We start from the raw sequence: 22,141 nt of genomic DNA, 5'->3' as shown, positions 1-22,141 counted from the left end.
TTGTATTATATCTTGGGAAATTGGATCGTGTAATATTTAACTGAGATTAGTATTATATGACAACTACAGAGATCAAAACCACTCTCTGGCTGATATAACTGTGAAGTCCTAACATTACTTGTTAAATACATGTATATGATGTTAGGTAAGTCACATTAGGGGCATTTTGTTTGTGTTTTTGCTCCTTTACTCCCATATTTTTTATACATTTAACATTTTTTCATCATGATTTTCTTAGATATATATATAATAGAACATATTATACCTTCCTCTAATGGCTTTAGCATTATATGCCTGAGTACTCAAACATCCCAGCTAAATTCAGATAAAATTCACTTCACATCAATCTTAGTGTAAGTTGTTGGTTTGTTGTTCAGTCGTAAAGTTGTGTCCAACTCTGTGACCCCATTGACTGCAGCATGTTACGCCCTTTTTTTTCCATTATCTCCCAGAGTTTGTTCAATTTCACGTCCATTGAGTCAGTGATGCTACCTAACCATCTCATCCTCTGTCTCCCTTTTGCTTTCAATCTTTCCCGTCATCAGAGTCTTTTCTAATGAGTCTTCTTTTCGCATCAAGTGGCCAAAAGTGAAAAAGCTCCAATAATGAGCTTCAGCTTCAGCATCAGTCCTTCCAATGAATATTCAGGGTTCATTTGTTTGGGAGTGACTGGTTTGATCTCCTTTTAGTCCAAGGAACTCTCGAGAATCTTCTCCAGCACCATAACTAGTATTAATTCCTCGGTGCTCAGCCTACTTTGTGGTCCAACTCTCACATCAGTATACGGCTACTGGAAAAATGATGTCTTTGCTTTTTAATACACTGTGTAGGTTTGTCATAACTTTTCTTCCAAGGAACAAGTGTCTTTTAACTTAATGGCTACAGTCACCATCTGCAGTGATTTTGGAGCCAAAGAAAATAAAATCTGTCACTGCTTCCACTTCTTCCTTCTATTTGCCATGGGAATGGGACTGGATGCAATGATCTTAGTTTTTTAATAGTGAGTTTCAAGCCAGCTTAAGTATAAGAATTAACACTATTTGACTAGAGGATTGAATATAATAAGCCCTGAGCCAAAGTTCCACCTAATATTCTGAGACCTGAAAATATTTTCTTTATAAAACTGTATAGTATGTCCTCATATGTATAATGTTTTTAATGTAGGATTAAGGTTTACAACATATTTGGTGTGGAATTCTTTTTTGAAATGAACTATGTGATACCTGTTATTTTAAAAAAATACAGATAACAATGTACATGCTCTTCACATTTTTCTGACATAAAATTGGCTAAACAGACCAAGTATTTCCAGAATCTGTAACATATAAAATAAGATAAAATAATTTTAAAAATAAATTCAGCTCTCTTTGGAAACAAAATTATTGTGTTGGCTATTAATGCATATGGTCCTCAGCTTCCAGTAGAGATAAGACATGACTTTATATTAGCTGTCAGTAACAAGCTATAATGATGGAAATGTTTGCTTCAATTAAATACAATGACAAATATGATGATGTAGAGAATTTACCAAGAGGTATATTAGACATTTTTACTCAAATTATGAAGATGTCTTACAAATTTAGTTTAATCAAAATAGAATTCTATGAAAATATTGAGAAATGACAAATATACATAATTTACACATATTAAGAAAAATTAAAATCTTTATGCAGATTTACATTTTTAGCATTTACAAAATCATTAGAAATATTATAAAGACTATGAAAGGGGAATATTTATATCTACCTAAATTCTGAATTGCAAGACAAACAGAAAAAGAGCATTCAATCACAAAGATTAGTAACATTTTCAGACACAATTACAACAGAAGACTTTGCTAAAGTCCACCTAGGGTGAAATAACTGACAGTGTTTTATAATGACCTTTTATTTTAAAATAAAGAGTTTTATAAAAACGTAACAGCTTAGATGCTATTTCTTCCAAAGAATATTTCTTTATTGCACTAGGAATGATCTTTTGATGTGTAAGCAGTTGAGAGTATACTTGACAAGTTAAACATCCTATATCCTGCTGATAGTAAAGTAAAAAAAAAAAAGTGAATTCTATCACAAGAATATGGAAGCACATAAAAATATTATCCTAAAAACTGTTTTAAAGAGGAAAAACAAAACTGAAATAATAATGCCAAAGAAAATGTGAATGTTGATAAGAGTTTATTCAAGGGAAATTATCAACTTTTAATGATTTACTTATTCAACCTAGAAAGATAAAAATTAAATAGGAATGTAATTAAAAAGGTTAAGAAAGAATAACAAATAAGAGTAAGGATAGCAGGGGGAAAAAATAAAGACAGAGTCAGCAATTTGTGAAGAAGGAAACATTAAAAACCTGAGACTTGTTTTTTTCAAAGAATACATTAACTAGAGGAACCACTATCTAGTCATATCAAAAAAAGTTAACACACAATATATAAGTATTAAAATGTGAAAGTAAACACCATCACAGGTACAGATGAAGTATTTTACTGTATATTGAAATAGTATGGTAAATCTATGCTAATTAATTCAAAAGTCTCAATGAAACAGAAATTTTATCTAGAAAAATATATATTGAACAAATTAGCATGAGAATAAAATAGGTGGAAAGACTATGAAAAAAGTTTTTCAAAAGTCAATTTTCTCTTTCTTACCAAAACACTTTGAGATATCATAAGGATAAAAATTTCAAATTCAGCAAAAACATTAGAATCAAGACAATATTCTTACCAATAATAAAATAATGAAATGCTTAGAAGTTAATTTTTATAAAGTTAGCATAACTCTATAACCTAAATTGATAAAATAACCCATAATCACAAATATAACAAAAAATTAAACAAAATGAAGACTTTCAGTAGCTCTGAAACTCTACAAAGAAAGCAACAGAATCTGACTATTCTCTGTTGTATTACCAATTTTAATATTCAGTGCATAAATATGTGAATGCAAAAGAAATTTTTTTAAACTCATAAAACAAATCTAGTTCTAGATGTACAGATATAATAAAACAGATGCAAAATATATATTTCAGCAATGCAAAAATGAATATAACTCAATTTAAATTGGCAGTTAAAATTTTTAATACCCTTTCTTCATTGAAACAAAAAATAACTACAGAAATGTTACTATTATATTAATAAATCTAGAAAAAAATATTTATTCAGTATGATAAAAATGTTATTTCATAGTTCTAAAAAGATGCCATGTATTATCACATTTACAACATACTAGAGATTCCAGACAATGAAACAGTGGAAGAAAAAAATATATATATATGTATGTATGTATATATATATATGTATGTATATATATATATGTATATATATATAATATATGTACATATATACATACAATGTACAAATAGAGTTTTATTGTAACACAATCTTTGATTGGAAAAATTCAGTTTAAAATAAATAATAACTAATCTATCAGCTATTAGATATGAAATAAGTTGAAATTACTCAAGAAGAAATTTAGAAGAACATAGTTGGGAGGGAAGATAATTATGCTAAGTTTAGATATGATGAATGTATGCTATTTGGATGATAAATATGCTCATTAAACTACTAAGAATATAGGAGTTCAAAAGAAAGATGGTACTAGAAAAATCCTTAGTACATAACTTGGCCAAAGTAAATTCTTAATAATTTTATCAAATAATTGAAACAAATCTAATAGAGAAGGTAATACCCAAGATAATGCTAGATCACGAAAGCTAAAAATACACATACACATATATAGATACATGCACATACATGCACAGTTACATACATACATATAAGAATATATCACATGCTGCCCAGGAGCCAAAGAAAATAAATCCAGAGAAAAACCCACTTCATTGCCAGTAAATTATTGTTGACTTTAAAATATACAGTGTTAGCTGAGAGGTAAAAACATGAGGCAGGTTATAAAAAGAATGTGGTGATGAGGAAAAAGTGGTAACAAGAGTAGACCATTTTTTAAAAGATATATCCTTTCATGGGTAAGTTTGATACGTCATAAAAGATGAAAGTACTGCATCAATGGACGCCAGTACTCAAAGCTGAAAACGAATCTTATTACTGTCTCTCTTCAGAATTGTACATAGAATTTACTGTTTACAAAGCCAGTTTGAATACTTTATTTCCTTCACATTTTAAAACAACCCGAGTGATGGACAAGATAGTATTAACCCCCTTAATTCAGGTCCTAATTATTTCTTGATAATATAATAAATTCATAGGGTTTAAACTTCAAATGTACAAAATGATGATAAATGACTTCCTACACCTTCCCAAAGGCAATCTACCCTACTGGATTATTACACATGTCCAGAGCACATATATTTTCAGGCATATATAAGCAGATATGTTTATAAAAGTGGTAATAGCATACTTTTCCCTTTGAACAAATACTGACCAAGGTGAAGGACATTAATTGACTTCATCAAGGTTATCTGACTATAAAATTAGTAAGGGACAAAACTGTAGCTGAAACGTACATTTTCTGGCACTCAGTGCACTGACTACTACTATGTCACTGTGTCTTGATGAGTTTCCCAGTAAGAGTAATGGGTATGCCCTACTTTATGCAACATATCCAGTATGGTAGAAATTGAATGCAATTTTATAATTATTTATAAGATGAATTTAGATGTGTCTTAAATTAATTTTTGATTTATCTTCAATTTCAAGTATCACCTAATATATTACTTTGAGGTCTCAAAATCATTTCCTTACTTAATGAGATTTAGGTAAGAACTTGCATTCAAAATGAAAGACATTTAAGGAACTTTTCAGGATATATTTATATGAAGCAAGTAATCACCCTTAAATCTATTTCGAACATTATTTTGAACAGTTTTCATAAAGGCGTGCACATTTGTATTTCATATTTGCTAGAAGATTTTTTTATTTGGTGATTATATACACATTTCATTACCTAACCACTGCCAAATAAAATTAATTATAAGTATAAAAACACAAAATACTGCTATGAGTGTTTTTCTTTTTAAGGGTTATTTTAATTTGTTTTTCTAAATGCAAGAATCATAAATAGTTTGCTAACCACTTTTCAAAACAGTTTTTATATGTACTTATAATAATGTATTGTGTAATTTATAATATTCCATTAATCTATTATTTTATATCTGTCATGGAAAGGTAAAAGTTTTGAAAAAAAAATAGTAATAAATTTAGGTGAAGAGCCAGAATATATTCTTAAATATAACACAAAAGATTGGAAATTTCTAAAGCTATATCTAAAAGCAAAATGTATTGAGTTTTGATCATCTTTAAAAGAACAGCACAATATTTATTTCACAAAACAATTAAAAATACAGAATTGTTGCTTTCTACCTTGCTGAATTGCTGTTTATATTGAAAAAGGATTATCATGTTAACATTATTGACATTATGCATATAGAAAATAAAATAAACCTCTGTAAGAAATGTTGTTCCAAATTGTGTAATACAAATGTTTCAGAGTTCACATAACTTCCACACAAAAAAAAATGTGATTAAAGAAACCAAATCCTTCTATTAGCTGCACTGAACCCCTAAAGCAATTTAGGAATTTGTTTCTTACAGACAATTAATCACATGCAGGCGTGCCAGATGAGAACTATTGATTGCCCTTTTCCAGGCTAGTGGCATTCAGACAGTAGACAGACAAATGCCCTAAGCAAGGAGAAGCATCTTTCTGCTTCTGCCTGGTGTAGCTTTTAATTGTTCTTTCCTAAAGTGTGTGACATTTTGCTGTTAATCTTCAATATGGAGCTTACTCCTTTCTTTTAAAGCAATACATAAATGTTATGTTTTTCACTTACCTTTACACCAAGGTCCTTCATAAGCTCAATCTCAAAATTTACTACATCATATGGTAGCCGGAACTGAGGGATTTCAGAAGTACTAAAAAAAAGAGAGAGAAACATTTGTGGAAAAATCAGCAGTTTAAAAATGCAACACGTGTTACTGATCAGTATTAAAGGAATAAGTATTTCCTCTAAGGGTATTTTCATAATGTATAAGATGCGTGTGAGGAAATACACATTTTTATATGCATGACAAAATATGAATGGGTTATACAGAAACAGTAAAAATTGATGTAAAAATAAAAACAATGAAAAACAAATACTGAGTAGAGAATTCATCAAAAGTAATTCCTACACATTTAAGTTTATCACAATAGTTATTTGATCTATTTACTAGCAATTCCATAAATGTCTTAGAGAAGAAAATCTTAAAAAACAAAAAATTATTTGAAAGTATATAGTTTTTGATATGTACATCATACATACATATGTATTCAATAACTATATAGAAAAGTAGATATATTTTCTATATAATTATAGAACATGTATGTATGTGTGTGTGATAATGCATACTAAAAACTGTATACTTTTATATAGGAAAAACTATATTGCAAAGCAAAAGAGTTCCAGAAAAACATACACTTCTGCTTCATCCATTAAGCTAAAGTCTTTGACTGTGTGGGTCTCGAAACAAACTGTGGAAAATTCTTAAAGAGATGGGAATACCAGACCACCTGACTTGCCTCCTGAGAAACCTGCATGCAGGTCAAGAAGTTAACAGAAACAGATATGGAACAATGAACTGGTTCAAAATTGAGAAAGGGGTATTTCAAAGCTATATATTGCCACCCTGCTTATTTAACATATATGCAGAGTATATCATGTGAAATGCTGGGCTGGATGAAGCTCAAGCTGGGATCAAGATTGCCAGGAGAAATATCAATAACCTCAGATATGCAGATGACACCACCCTTATGGCAGAAAGCAAAGAAGAACCTGATGAAGAATTCTCATCAAAGAGCCTCTTGATGAAGATGAAAGAGGAGAGTGAAAAAGCTGGCTTAAAAACAACTTTCAAAAAACTAAGATCATGGCATCTGGTCCCATCATTCATGGCAAATAGATGGGGAAACAATGGAAACAGTGACAGACTTTATTTTCTTGGGCTCTAAAATCATTGCAGATGGTGATTGCAGCCATGAAATTAAAAGACACTTACTCCTTGGAAGGAAAGTTATGACTAACCTAGACAGCATATTGAAAAGCAGAGACATTACTTTGCCGACTAAGGTCCATCTAGTCAAGGCTATGGTTTTTCCAGTGGTCATGTATGGATGCGAGAGTTGGACTGTGAAGAAAGCTGAGTGCCGACGAACTGTGGTGTTGGAGAAGACTCCTGAGAGTCCGTTGGACTGCAAGGAGATCCAACCAGTCCATTCTGAAGGAGATCAGCCCTGGGATTTCTTTGGAAGGAATGATGCTGAAGCTGAAACTTCAGTACTTTGGCCACCTGATGCGAAGAGTTGACTCACTGGAAAAGACTCTGATGCTGGGAGGGATTGGGGGCAGGAGGAAAAGGGGACGACAGAGGATGAGATGGCTGGATGGCATCACCGACTCAATGGAGGTGAGTTTGAGTGAACTTCGGGAGATGGTGATGGACAGGGAGGCCTGGCGTGCTGCGATTCATGGGGTCGCAAAGAGTCGGACATGACTGAGCGACTGAACTGAACTGAACTGATTCTGCATAAAAAATAGAGATGCTAACAACTACAAAAATCTTCTACCAAATTTGTCAACACAATAATTCACAAACAGGGATTGTTTCTTTTCAAGCTGCTTGTGCAAATGCAAGTGTAAAAAGATTATGTCTAGTCTATAAGCAAAGCAAAGTCACTCAGTTGTGTCCGACTCTGCGACCCCATGGACTGTAGCCCACCAGACTCCTCCATCCATGGAATTTTTTAGGCAAGAGTACTGGAGTGGGTTGCCATTTCTAGTCTATACAGCCACCCAATAATTAAGTTCATATTTTTTAAACTAGCTCACATATTCATTGATGTGTATATCTGAAAAAAAGTACAGTGTTTATATATATGTTGCTAATAGATTATGTTTTTCCTAATTAATGAAGCTGTGGTAAAATGCCATTAAAAATAAAAGCCTAAATAATTCCAGAAAAATAATATGTTAGGTATTTTACTCTCCAGCAGAAAAATTTACAAAGTATGTGTAATACCTTAAAACTCAAAGTAGTGAAACATCAATACAGAAAAATAATTACTTCTGGGCTATCAGGATATTTATTCTTCAGTTTAAGCTTCATATCCTCTCTAAAGGGTCTTCATACTATGTGATATTTTTGCTTGATGATTTAGTTCAACAGTTTTATATTAATAATAGCTTACATGGAGTTTAGCATATTGTCATTGTACCAATGTTGATATTTATATACCTATTAATACATATTTACAGGTGCCATATGATGTAAAAACAACATATATTTTAGTTGCAACTTAATTTATTCTGATTATTAAACATGACAAATCTGTTGCTTAAAAATAGTTCAGTAGCCATCAAAATTTCAATGCTAAGTAAAGCAACAGATATGCCAACAGGATATATTTTTATAATCAATGAGTTTCTTTTGCAAAATGACACACTTAGGGGAAAAAAATAAACTGAGTAATATTATCAAATTATCATGCAAATTCTTGCTCATTTTTACATCAAATGTTTTAAGGAATATCCAGTCCCTGCTTAAAATAAATTTTATTTTTTATGAACCTAACTAAAATACATGTTACTATAAAGTTCCGTTTAGTTTATAATTTTTAGGATTTTTTTTCCATTATAGGATATTACATGATATTGAAATAAGTTCTCTGTGCTACACAGTAAATCATTGTTGCTTATCTATTTGTAGAGTAGTTTGTATCTGTTAACCCCAAGCTCCAAATTTATCTCTCTCACCCTCCTTTTCCCCTCTGGTAACCATAAGTTTTTTTTCTATGTGAGTCTTGGTTTGTAAATAAGTTTATTTAAATTATTTTTAGGTTTCACATACAAGTGATATCTATATTTGTCTTTTTCTGTCTCACTTACTTCACTTAGTGTGATAATCTTGACTGTGAATGCCAATATTTCACTCTTTTTATGGCTGAGTAATATTACGTTGTATACATATTTACCACAGCTCCTTTATCCATTCATCTGTCAATGAACACAGGTTGCTTCCATATCTTGGCTACTGTCAACAGTGCTGCTATGAACACTGAGATGCATGCATTTTTGTCATATTAGAGTTTTCATATTTTGTGGCTATCTGTCCAGGGATGGAATTGAAGGATCATATGGCAGCTCTGTTTTTAGTTTTCTAAGAAACCTCTATACTATTTTCCATAGTGGCTCTACCAAATTACATTCCAACCAAGCGTGCAGACCAGTTCTCTTTTCTTCACTACTTCTCCAGCATTTGTTATTTGTAGACTTTTGAAGGATGACTATTCTGAGCAGTGTGAGGTGACACCTCATTGTCGTTTTGATTTGCATTTCTCTAATGATTATCAATGTTGAGCATCTCTACATGCGCCTGTTGCCTTTCTGTATGTCTTTCTTAGAGAAATGTTTACTTAGGTCTTCTGCCCATTTTTTAATTGGGTTATTTATTTTATTTTGACATCGAGTTGTACGAGCTGTTTTGGCAATTAAACTCTGTTGGTCATATTGTTTGCAAATATTTTCTCCCATTCCACAGATTGTATTTTTGTTTTGTGGATGGTTTCCTTTGCTATGCAAAAGCTTTCAAGCTTGATTAGGTTATATTTACTTATTTTTGTTGTTATTTATTTTACCTTGGAAGATTGATCTAAGAAAACATTTGTAAGATTTATACCAGATAGAGAATGCTTTGCTTATGTTTTCTTGTAGGAGTTTTATGGTGTCATGTCTTTTATTTACGTTTTTAAGCCATTTTGAGTTTACTTTTATATATATGGTGTGAAGAAGTGTTCTAAGTTTAATGACTTACATATAGTTGTCCAACTTGCCCAGCATCACTCATTGAAAAGACTGCCTTTTTTCCACTATATATTCTACAGAGTCCATTTATCTTAAATAAAGTAAACTCCACCCATTGTCCAAGCCCGATATGAATATATGAAAATCACTTATACACAGTGAATATTTTCCATACTAGTGTGTGGAACTTCAAGGGAATAAATGTTTATGTGATGAATCCTGGTTTACAACAATGATGTTGCTTAATAGCAAATAGTAATATGGTAGTTATGAGATAAAACACTGCATAAATATACATTAAAATGGAACATTTTTAGTAGTCTCTAACTTAATTGTAATCAAATGCAAGACGTAAAGAGATTGGAGAATGAAAATACATGACCTAGACAACATGTCTACATACACACTGAAATGAATCATCCAATATTCTGTGGAGGTAGGTTTCCCCATCTCTAATTTGCAAAACTCACATATATCTCCATTAAGGGAAAGATTCACAGGGATGAAATAAGCTTTCATATGATTGTTTCCTCTATTCGTAAAATATTTTGCTGTGATTTTTCTTAAATTCACAGAACTAGAGAGAGAAATTTTAAAATAAATATTACTTAAAGCCAACTGCAAATTTAAAGTGAATGATGAAATCAAAATTTGAGCATTTGGAAAAAAGAAAAGTTAAAATACCATCTGTGAACCTGAAGTTCCTATATGATTACAAACCAACAATATTCATAATTGTTTTATCCCATTATTTTTAACACTATGAACATGAAATAAATGTAGGAATTACCTTAAACCACCAACGTATTCTTGTTTTTCAAATATGGTGATGTCATTGTAGCCTAATCGAGCCAAGAAGGAAGCACAACTTATACTTGCAGGCCCAGCACCCAAAAGAGCAATCTTTGCAGAATAGGCTTCAGGCATTTTTTCTGGGGGAGGCAGAGAAGGATTCCTGATTTGTGGGATATTCATTGCTTTGAATACCTACGGAGAAATCAATTGGCATGGTTAAAATTTTTAAGATAGTTTTTATATTCTCAAATGTATTTTTAATGTTTCAAATTCACTTATGCTTTTAATAGAAATAAACATATTTTAAGTACTAGCATAGGATATTTAGAAGTCATATTGGGTGCAGTTGATGACAATTTATGCTCGACTAACTCTTTCTCAATCTTCGAAATTTCTGCCTAAGGTCACACTTCAGGGAAGCATTCCTGACTTACTCTTCCTACTCCACTATCTGGGCCAACTTAAGCATTCCTCCTCTGAGCTCCTGAATCACATTTTGTACACGACTAAGAAAATCATCTACCATATGTGTCATGTGTCCATGTTAGTCAGCAGAACATTAGTTCTTGAGTCAGAGAATAGGTCAGATATAAAAATGTACACATACAACTTATTAACTGTTTTAAATATTTTAGACACATGTTACCATGTATAACCAGCAGTGAGCACTATCCTGGCAAGCAGACATTCAGAAAATAATTTATGGCATCTGTTTCTGGTTGTAACAGACTAGTTTTTGAAAGATAACTTTTCAAAAATATGTTGGAAGCACTGGATAGCCTCTGAAGTAACCCTGACTAGAGGAGCCATGATCTCAGGAAAAAAGAGAACATCAGAGAAGTGAGATGACAGTATAGGAGTTAACTTTTATCCTGAGGGAATCGCTGACTTTTTAGCAAAATGAGGAATCTTATAGATAGAAGACCAAGGCTCAGAAGAAAGAGCAAGAGAGATCTTAGGTAATCTAGGACTAGAGAGACACAGGGTTTGGGGAATGTAAGAGGCTAGAAACCAGAAGCAGAAAGTATAGAAAAGATTAATTCTTACACTTCATAAGAAAAAGACTAAGAATATAAATAACAATTAAAAAGAAAAGTCTCTATAAAGCAGAAGGGAGACTTCCCAGGTGGCTCAGAGGTAAAGAATCCACCTGCCAGTGCAGAATGCCCTGGAGACATGGGTTCGAGCCCTGGGTTGGGAAGATCCAAAGGAGGGCAAGGCAATCCACTCCAGTATCTTTGCCTGGAGAATCCCATGGACAGAGGAACCTGCAGGGCTACAGCCCACCCGGTCACAAAGAGTCAGACACGACTAAAGCAACTTGGCATGTATGCAAAGCAGAAGGGAGCCTTCTGCACTCTGATGGACCAAATGAAACAACTAGAGTACAGGAGTAGCTAAAGAAGAGAAAGTCCTGGTCAACATCTTAGCAGACAGATGAAACTTACAGAGGGTTATACTCTGCAAGTAGAGCAGACCAGAGGTAGACATGCAACCCAGCCTGAGTCAGCTCAGCTCCTGATTTACATAAGGGTGATATGGTCTCACTCCTGTCTACCTACCAAATGAAATGGGGAACCTTGTGTGGTAAATAAGTCAACGACAATGTCTACAAATTTTCATATACAAGGCTTGGCTTCTGATCAAAAAATCCCAGGTCAGTCATTAACTAAGAACTGCCAATAACTCAGAAAATAGATAGATATGAATACATAATTCAGGACATGTTGTTATCACAAATGGACTTTATACAGAAAATCTACAATGAATTTAGAAGAATGTGACTTCACAAGGAAACTTAAATTTGTGCAAAAAAAGAGAAATTTTTAAAAAGAAGAAATTCAAAATTAAAATCAAAACCAAAATAAATGTTCTTAACAGTAATTTGAACAACTGAGCAAAAATGGGCTCATAAATGGAAGATGGGTCAGTATTTCGTTATTTTTCCACTTATTATTGCACCTGATTCCTCCCCTTCCCTTAGTTTGACAGCAGTAGTTTTTTCTGATGAAGTGAGAATTTAAATAAAACTTTGTAAACTTCATCTCAGAGGGCAATATATTTAGAGGACTGGCTTTAAAATTACACTCTTGGGGTTGAGTCTTGACCTCTATCATTCTCATGGTAAAGTCCTTGAATAAAGACTTTGATATCTCCATGCATGAGACTCCTCAAACTGTAAACTGGATCAGCAATAATGAAGGGATGGAGCCAAAGCAAAAACAATACCCAGCTGTGGATGTGACTGGTGATAGAAGCAAGGTCCGATGCTGTAAAGAGCAACATTGCATAGGAACCTGGAATGTCAGGTCCATGAATCAAGGCAAATCGGAAGTGGTCGAACAAGAGATGGCAAGGTGAACGTCGACATTCTAGGAATCAGTGAACTAAAATGGACTGGAATGGGTGAATTTAACTCAGATGACCATTATATCTACTACTGCGGGCAGTAATCCCTCAGAAGAAATGGAGTAGCCATCATGGTCAACAAAAGAGTCTGAAATGCAGTACTTGGATGCAATCTCAAAAACGACAGAAAGATCTCAGTTTGTCTCCAAGGCAAAACATTCAATATCACAGTTATCCAAGTCTATGCCCCAACCAGTAATGCTGAAGAAACTGAAGTTGAACAGTTTTATGAAGACCTACAAGACCTTTTAGAACTAACACCCAAAAAAGATGTCCTTTTTATTATAGGGGACTGGAAAGCAAAAGTAGGATGTCAAGAAATACCTGGAGTAACAGGTAAATTTGGCCTTGGAATGCGGAATGAAGCAGGGCAAAGACCAACAGAGTTTTGCCAAGAAAATGCACTGGTCATAGCAAACACCCACTTCCAAAAACACAAGAGAAGACTCTACACATGGACATCACCAGATGGTCAACACCAAAATCAGATTGATTATATTCTTTGCAGCCAAAGATGGAGAAGCTCTATACAGTCAACAAAACCAAGACCAGGAGCTGACTGCAGCTCAGATCATGAACTCCTTATTGCCAAATTCAGACTTAAATTGAAGAAAGTAGGGGAAAACCACTAGACCATTTAGGTATGACCTAAATCAAATCCCTTATGATTATACAGTGGAAGTGAGAAATAGTTTTAAGGGCCTAGATCTGATAGATAGAGTGCCTGATGAACTATGGACAGTGGTTCATGACACTGTACAGGAGACAGGGATCAAGACCATCCCCATAGAAAGGAAATGCAAAAAAGCAAAATGGCTGTATGGGGAGGCCTTACAAATAGCTGTGAAAAGAAGAGAAGTGAAAAGCAAAACAGAAAAGGAAAGATATAAGCATCTGAATGCAGAGTTCCAAAGAATAGCAAGAAGAGATAAGAAAGCCTTCTTCAGTGATCAGTGCAAAGAAATAGAGGAAAACAACAGAATGGGAAAGACTAGAGATCTCTTCAAGAAACTTAGAGATACCAAGGGAACATTTCATGCAAAGATGGGCTCGATAAAGGACAGAAATGGTATGGACCGAACAGAAGCAGAAGATATTAAGAAGAGGTGGCAAGAATACACAGAAGAACTGTACAAAAAAGATCTTAATGACCCAGATAATCATGATGACGTGATCACTAATCTAGAGCCAGACATCTTGGAATGTGAAGTCAAGTAGGCCTTAGAAAGCATCACCATGAACAAAGCTAGTGGAGGTGATGGAATTCCAGTTGAGCTGTTTCAAATCCTGAAAGATGATGCTGTGAAAGTGCTGCACTCAATATGCCAGCAAATTTGGAAAACTCAGCAGTGGCCACAGGACTGGAAAAGGTCAGTTTTCATTCCAATTCCAAACAAAGGCAATGCCAAAGAATGCTCAAACTACCACACAATTGCACTCATCTCACACGCTAGTAAAGTAATGCTCAAAATTCTCCAAGCCAGGCCTCAGAAATACATGAACCATAAACTCCCTGATGTTCAAGCTGGTTTTAGAAAAGGCAGAGGAACCAGAGATCAAATTGCCAACCTCTGCTGGATCATGCAAAAAGCAAAAGAGTTACAGAAAAACATCTATTTCTGCTTTATTGACTATGCCAAAGCCTTTGACTGTGTGGATCACAATAAACTGTGGAAAATTCTGAAAGAGATGGGAATACCAGACCACCTGACCTGCCTCTTGAGAAACCTGTATGCAGGTCAGGAAGCAACAGTTAGAACTGGACATGGAACAACAGACTGGTTCCAAATAGGAAAAGGAGTACGTCAAGGCTGTATATTGTCACCCTGCTTATTTAACTTATATGCAGAGTACATCATGAGAAACGCTAGGCTAGAAGAAACACAAGCTGGAATCAAGATTGCCGGGAGAAATATCAATAACCTTAGATATGCAGATGACACCACTCTTATGGCAGAAAGTGAAGAGGAACTAAAAAGCCTCTTGATGAAAGTGAAAGAGGAGAGTGAAAAAGTTGGCCTAAAGCTCAACATTCAGAAAACGAAGATCATGGCATCTGGTCCCATCACTTCATGGGAAATAGATGGGGAAACAGCAGAAACAGTGTCAGAGTTTATATTTTTGGGCTCCAAAATCACTGCAGATGGTGACTGCAGCCGTGAAATTAAAAGACGCTTACTCCTTGGAAGAAAAGTTATGACCAACCTAGATAGCATATTCAAAAGCAGAGACATTACTTTGCCAACTAAGGTCCGTCTAGTCAAGGCTATGGTTTTTCCTGTGGTCATGTATGGATGGATGTGAGAGTTAGACTGTGAAGAAGGCTGAGCGCTGAAGAATTGATGCTTTTGAACTGTGGTGTTGGAGAAGACTCCTCAGAGTCCCTTGGACTGCGAGGAGATCCAACCAGTCCATTCTGAAAGAGATCAACCCTGGGATTTCTTTGGAAGGAATGATGCTAAAACTGAAACTCCAGTACTTTGGCTACCTCATGCGAAGAGCTGACTCATTGGAAAAGACTCTGATGCTGGGAGGGATTGGGGGCAGAAGGAGAAGGGGACGACCGAGGATGAGATGGCTGGATGGCATCACGGACTCGATGAACGTGAGTCTGAGTAAGGTCCGGGAGATGGTGATGGACAGGGAAGCCTGGCGTGCTGCGATTCATGGGGTCGCAAAGAGTCGGACACGACTGAGCGACTGAACTGAACTGAACTGAACTGAACTGAAGGTTGCTATGAGGATTGAATGAGTTAATATGTGCAAAGCTAATCTGAGTGTTTTTCCTCCCATCTGTAGTGAATATCAGGGCATGGTGGAGTTATAACACATAGTAGGGATCCAACATGATTTTGATTAATTTCAAAATTCCTGTTTCTGAACTCCAGTGATAGGCCTCAATAAATGAGTACTACACATAGTTCTTTTTCAGTGATACAAAAGGATGGCTACCTATCTGTTATTTGTAAGGGACTAATCTTCTTGAGGAGTATTTAAAATAGATCTCTTTGCATAGTAGTACTGTGATTTCTAAATTTTCACCCATCTGGAAAGGGCATTCCTTTCATCACTCCATATTGACTTTATTATTATTTCCTCTATAATTTTCACATTTTGAGGCAAGGGAGAAATTATCCTGATTTTAAAGACTGAGACAGAGAAATGCCAGTATTTCACTTGGGGGTGATTTTTCCCCCAAGCCTCCTCACATTAAGGAGACAGAAAGAGTATAAATTTCTAATAATTATATAGCCCTCTCTAAATGGAAAAGAACATAATATGGTAAATGCAAAGACATTTACCAACTCTAATCTGAGGGTAAGTTTTTCCTCATTTCAATCTTTCTTACTTTCTAAAATGATACACAGTGAAAACAAACAGAAATATTTGGTAGCTATAATTCTTCCCCAGTTGCTCTACTTGTTGTTATTTACCAAGAAATACCACATGTAAACCATAGGGAAATCATGACAAATAAAATATTTTTGGAAATTCCAGAATATCTCCACCATTTGAAGGATATATGGTAAAAGGTTAGCTGTAGCCTACACATCCCATAAGAGTGTTATATTTTTGCAAGTATTTTAACTTGATTTTATTATAGAAGAAAACATAATTTCTGGTCATTTCAAAAGGGATATTATTTCATCAGTGTAGGTATAAGAGAAATCTTAACACAAATAATACACTGGTTTTCACTTCACTGGTTTCAATTTCTTTGAGTTATTTAATTAGCAATATGCCAGTCTGGTTACCTTTTGAATGCCTGAATGGAGAGAGATTGTTATTTGTGCATCCAAAAGTACGTTACCTCAAATTACATGGCTTCTAGGAGACGCTTCTATGTAATTTTCCTGATAACGTGCTTCCTTTTGTGAAAGAAGTCAAAAGAAACATTGAGTACATAGTATGCCCTGCACTCATCCCTTGAAAAGAAATATTCTTGGGCTACCTGACAGTTTTTCCACAGCAATTAAACAAGGGACACTAAAAGTGGGAAGTATATTTTAAACATATCTGAAATAAGGAAAACTTCATACAATGGTACATTTTTAGTTGTCAATTCATTTAGTGATTTTTTAAATGTTGTTTCATCATTATCTTATTATTAAAAGAGTCATTGTTGTAATACATATCTGGCATGCTAAAAATATTATATGATGTAAAATCAGAATGTTCTGTTCTATTCAATTTTCACCTTAATTTAGTAAATATCTTTATGTGCCCTCTAGACACAAGTATGAGTAAGGCAAACATAGACCTTCCAGTAAGTAGTTACCTGGGTAACAGAAGAATCATATGTCTTAAACACAGAAAAATTATTACAATGTAATCTGCCAATGTGTAGGGTTCATTTTTATACATGGTGCTCTTGGAACCAGTGAGAAAGAAAACTTATCTGAGAAGGGAGGAAAAATAACACCTTAACTAAATCTTTAAAAAAAATGACACATGTTATTGTGGAGAAGATTTTACCTCTTTAAATGTCAGCTCTAAAATTCAGAGAGTAATAATTATTTCAATAATTTATTGTGAAGACTGAGTAAATCAATGATGATAACCTCCAGAGGTTAACACTTTCTCTTTATAAGGCGCTCTCTTGAGTGCTTAGCCCTTTATATCTTCAGCCTCCCAAACTCTTCAAAGTTAGGTACAATTGTTCATTTTATGCACAGCAGAACTGATTCCTAAATTATTGTTATTACATAATAGTTCATATTTTTATTATGATTAGGCTGTGTGTTCTATTCATGCTTTAAGGCTACAATTGAAATAAATGGTTGACAAAAAACAATTCAAAAGCATAGGTGTGTATACTTTGGTTGTGAGCAACTTTACTGATCCAAAATCATACGCAGGTTCAAACTAATCAGCACAAACACTTATGTGCCTTCAGGGATTTGCTCATGCTGTTCTCTGTGCCTTGAATTCTCACCAGTTCCTCACTCTACTGGACATGATGTATACCTCTCAGGACTCAGTTTAAATTTCACTTTCTCAACTCAGCTTACCCTCCCTGATAGGTTAGGAAATCTGTTAGGTTTCCTAGCTACTGGCTCCCACAGTACTGTCTGACTGCTCCCCTCAGCACTTCATTATAATTTGCCTAATAGTCTGTCTTTCTCAGTAAGCAATAAGCTACCTGAGGGTTAGCATCATTCTTATCTTGTTCATCACTGTGTCCTTAGCACCCAGACACTGCAAGCATCTAGTTAGTCACTCAAATATATTTTCAATGCTGGGTCTGGAAAATAAAGCTGTTGGGGGCCAGGCAATCCATCGTACAGCTTGCTGGGGATGAAAGGAGAGCAGGCAGGCAACAGAGAGTGACGGAGACATGGTAGATTAGAGAGATCTTCCCCCATTCAGCTCCAATTGCTTGCTAACATGATTTTTCTAGAAAAATGGTTAACTACTTAAGTACGATTAACTACTCATAAGCAGTTCAATAAAATAATAAAAGAACAGTAATTAGAAGGCAGCTGTAACTGAAATATACAGGTTACTATATGATATGGCCAGATAATCATTTACTAATCTATTTTCAGAGTCAGGTTTTCTTTGTAGGCCATCATCATTTGTGCTTTCATTCGTATTATTTGCATTATCTTTCTTCCATTTTTTTTTCATAATTTACCACCCCACCACCACTAAAACATCCCTCCCCAACCTGTTTCCTCTCTCTCTAGCATCTTGAAATGAAACCCGCTTATCTTTATCTTTTTTTGTTATAAACATGTAAAATCACAAATTTTCATTTAAAAATAACTGGCTACATTTTATGGGTTGTCAATGGAAATTGTGTTATTCAGTCTAAATATTTTATAATTTCTATTGTGACAACCTCTTCAGCAAATGTGCTTTAAATCTGTTGTTATTGCCTTCATTTTGATAATATTTTGATATTTTAAGTTCAATTCAGTTCAGTCACTCAGTCATGTCCGACTCTTTGTGACCCATGGACTGCAGCATGCCAGGCTTCCCTGTCCATCACCAATTCCTGGAGCTTGTTCAAACTCATGTCCATAAAGTTGGTGATGCCATGCACCCATCTCATCCTCTGTCATCCCCTTCTCCTCCTGTCTTTGATATTTTATATCTAATTTAGTTGTGTTTAGAAAAAAATGTAGTCCGTACGTATTTAACTGAAAACTATACACACACACACACACACACATATATATATTTCTGAAAGTACATGGTCAATTTGGATAAATGTTCTTTCCACAGGTCCCTGAAAAGGTCACACTCACTCTGTTAGTTGGATACAGAAACTTTCATACATTTATTAAATCAATCTAATAAATTTAATTCAAATAATTCTTAAAAATTTTAAGTAAGGCCATGTTGTAATGTAATTTTAAGAATGTTTATTCTTCTTTTCATTATTTATTTTTCTCTTTATTTTTATTAATATATTTTCTCTGAAAGTCCACTTTTGTTACATATAAATACCACTACATTAACTTTTTCTTTTTTTTTAGTTAACCATCTTTTATTCAGTGTTGTTAAATGAAGAGCACTTTCATACAGGTTTAACAAAAGGCACTGAAACTTCATTTAACAGCTGTGGCAAACTATCATGGTTAGTATTTGCATAGTATTTCTTTTTTCAACACATTATTTTCAAGTTTGCTACAATAATGGTTTTCTCTTCTAAACATCTTATAGCTGCTTGAAGTATTCATTTTTAATCCGTAATAGAGCCTCTTACGTTTTAATAGGTAAACTTGATAAAAGTAAGTTTTGTGGTTAATAATATATTTGCATTTATTTCCTCTATCTGCCTTGTGTTTCCTGTTGCCTATGGTTTGTACTTCCTCCTCATGCTCTTGATTTTTATTTTCCCTTTTCTGTCTCTCAGTGGATTAAGTTTTCTACCATCTCAGCCATCTTTGTTTCTATGACTGCTTACAAATTACAAATTGTATTTCTAGATTTTATGTGATTACCTTTTTTAATTTTTAACACAGATATTTCAATGTTTTAAAAAACATATTCCTGTTATCAAGTATTTCTCTTCTCTCAAAAGGCCCTTAGGCACCCCTGACTACCTGACCCCTGACTCCCACCTCAAACACCTTCCTTGTCAATTTTATGTAAAATTTTTATCTCTATCTTTATTTTTCACCCCCCAAAATGAGTTGTCATTCTTTTCTACAGTCAATAGTTAATTTTATTTATGATTATATATTTCTGGTTTCCTTGCATCATCATTTCTTACATCCCTCTTTCATTCCAAGTTTGTCTCAATTATGCTGAAGAATAATTTTTTTAAGAATTCTTATAATAAGGTGAGTGACAAACCACCTTAGATTTTAAATGCTTACAATATCTTTATTTATGTTTGTATTGTTGAGGGAGAAATACAGTTCTTTATCCTAGTCCTTTAAAACACTGTGTTCTTGGCTTCTAACATCTATGGATACTAATGAGAAGTCTGAGGGCAGATTGTTGATTTTAGAATAATCTTTTTTTTTTCCCCCCTGGAAGCTGATTCTTTCAAGAACCTTGGTATTTCACAATATTACAACTGTGTTCTAAATGAGGAACTTATATCTTTCCTTTCTTTTGGAAAACCATCTACAACTGCCTTAAGACTGCTTTAAGACTGCTCTACATCAATTTCTCACCCGGTTCTAAATTTAAAGTTTTACTAGTATTTTTATTTCAGTGAATATTTCTAATCAACTATTTCATATCAAATTCAGTTTTATTAATAATTTTACCTTATTTATGTGGATATTATTTTCTATTTATTTTAAAAGGCCTGAATATGATATTATTTGGTTTCATTAGGATAAAATCATCTGTAGTTTGAGTCTTTTGATTATCACTGGTTAAGTAGTTTTTTAAACTGGTTGAACTAGTTTTTCTAACGTTGTTTTGAACTTTAGGCTTTAGATTTACACTGAGAGAAAATTTTCTGTTTTTGCACTTACCCTCCTGCTTCTTACATCAAGTACACAATAGCTTCCACCCAGTATCACTCCTCTCCCTCTCCACCACTGCAGAAACCAAGTTTCTTATTGGAGGCCCAGAGCTCCAGTCTCCAGGTAATATTTGCAGACAATATAGAAGCAAGTTACTGGGCCACTAGGCACACGCCTAAAACACTGCGACAGAGCCCTCTGCACCTTCATACCAGCCCAAGCCCTGTTCTTTTTTTTTTCAAACTTTCTCCGAGGGGTAGTTGAATCCAGTTCTCTACCATGCATAAAGCTTTTGGTACCTACTACCCCATAGCAGTCAAACTCCCCAGCAGCCCCTGATGGTTTGCTTATGTAGAGACTAGTAGGCAGTGGTCCAAGTCCCCTATCTACTGTTGAATGTTTCCATACCAGGGCTTTCCTAGTGGCTAAGTGGTAAATAAACCACCTGCCAAAGCAGCAGATGCAGAGTCTATCCCTGAGTCAGGAAGATCTCCTGGAAAAGGAAATGGCAACCCACTACACAATTTTTGCCTGAGATAATCCCATGGACGAAGGAGCCTGGAGGCCTACAGTCCACAGGGTCGCAAAAGAGTTGGACATGACTTAAGTGACTAACCAACAATAACAACAACATTTCTATACCATTTCTGGCCCCAAAAGGTATTTATCTACATTTTTATACTTCAGCTATTCATTTCCTTGTGTGCTTATCATGTGTCATTTATCATTACCATTTGGAGCAGATGGGTATTTAAATTTTAACTCACAGCATCATGGTTCATGCTTACTCATTACTACTGCTTTATTTGTCAAATATATTTATGAAAAACTACATATTTTAAGTTCTTAAGATTCAAATCCGTGAAAGTCCAGCCATCTACACAGTAAGGTGCCCCCAAGAGTATATATATTTGAATGTATAAAGAGCAAATTCAAAAACTTTAATAGCAAATAACCTTAAGAACCATGTGGTTTTGGTAAATTCAAATATTATTGCACCAAATCACTGAAACTTATTTTTTATGTGTTAAAATTCTAGATACTAATGTATAGCTTTAAGTCAAACTAAAACTTTGTGATAAAAATCATCTAGCAATCTGTCCAGTCATGCAGTCTTATTATCCATCACTGTGCCAGCACTGAGGATATTTAATAGATTTTCAAAGATTTTTGGAAAACAATGTCAAATA

At 34.2% G+C, this 22,141-nt stretch overlaps 1 protein-coding gene across 6 annotated transcripts in view; it reads right to left on the bottom strand.

Moving 5' to 3' along the window:
* DPYD (dihydropyrimidine dehydrogenase) overlaps nucleotides 1-22,141 on the bottom strand; it is a 933,909-nt gene that overhangs the window by 662,695 nt on the left and 249,073 nt on the right. For all 6 annotated transcript variants that reach the window (XM_068962754.1, XM_068962769.1, XM_068962775.1 and 3 more), the window contains exons 6-7: nucleotides 10,604-10,800; nucleotides 5,809-5,890 (exon numbers count right to left, since the gene is read on the bottom strand). In XM_068962754.1, the coding sequence (XP_068818855.1) occupies nucleotides 5,809-5,890; nucleotides 10,604-10,800 (279 nt within the window). The remainder of the gene's footprint in view (nucleotides 1-5,808; nucleotides 5,891-10,603; nucleotides 10,801-22,141) is intronic.

Source organism: Capricornis sumatraensis, chromosome 2, assembly GCF_032405125.1.
Source record: "Capricornis sumatraensis isolate serow.1 chromosome 2, serow.2, whole genome shotgun sequence".
NCBI lineage: Eukaryota > Metazoa > Chordata > Mammalia > Artiodactyla > Bovidae > Capricornis > Capricornis sumatraensis.
This window is presented reverse-complemented; position numbering and strand designations above follow the sequence as displayed.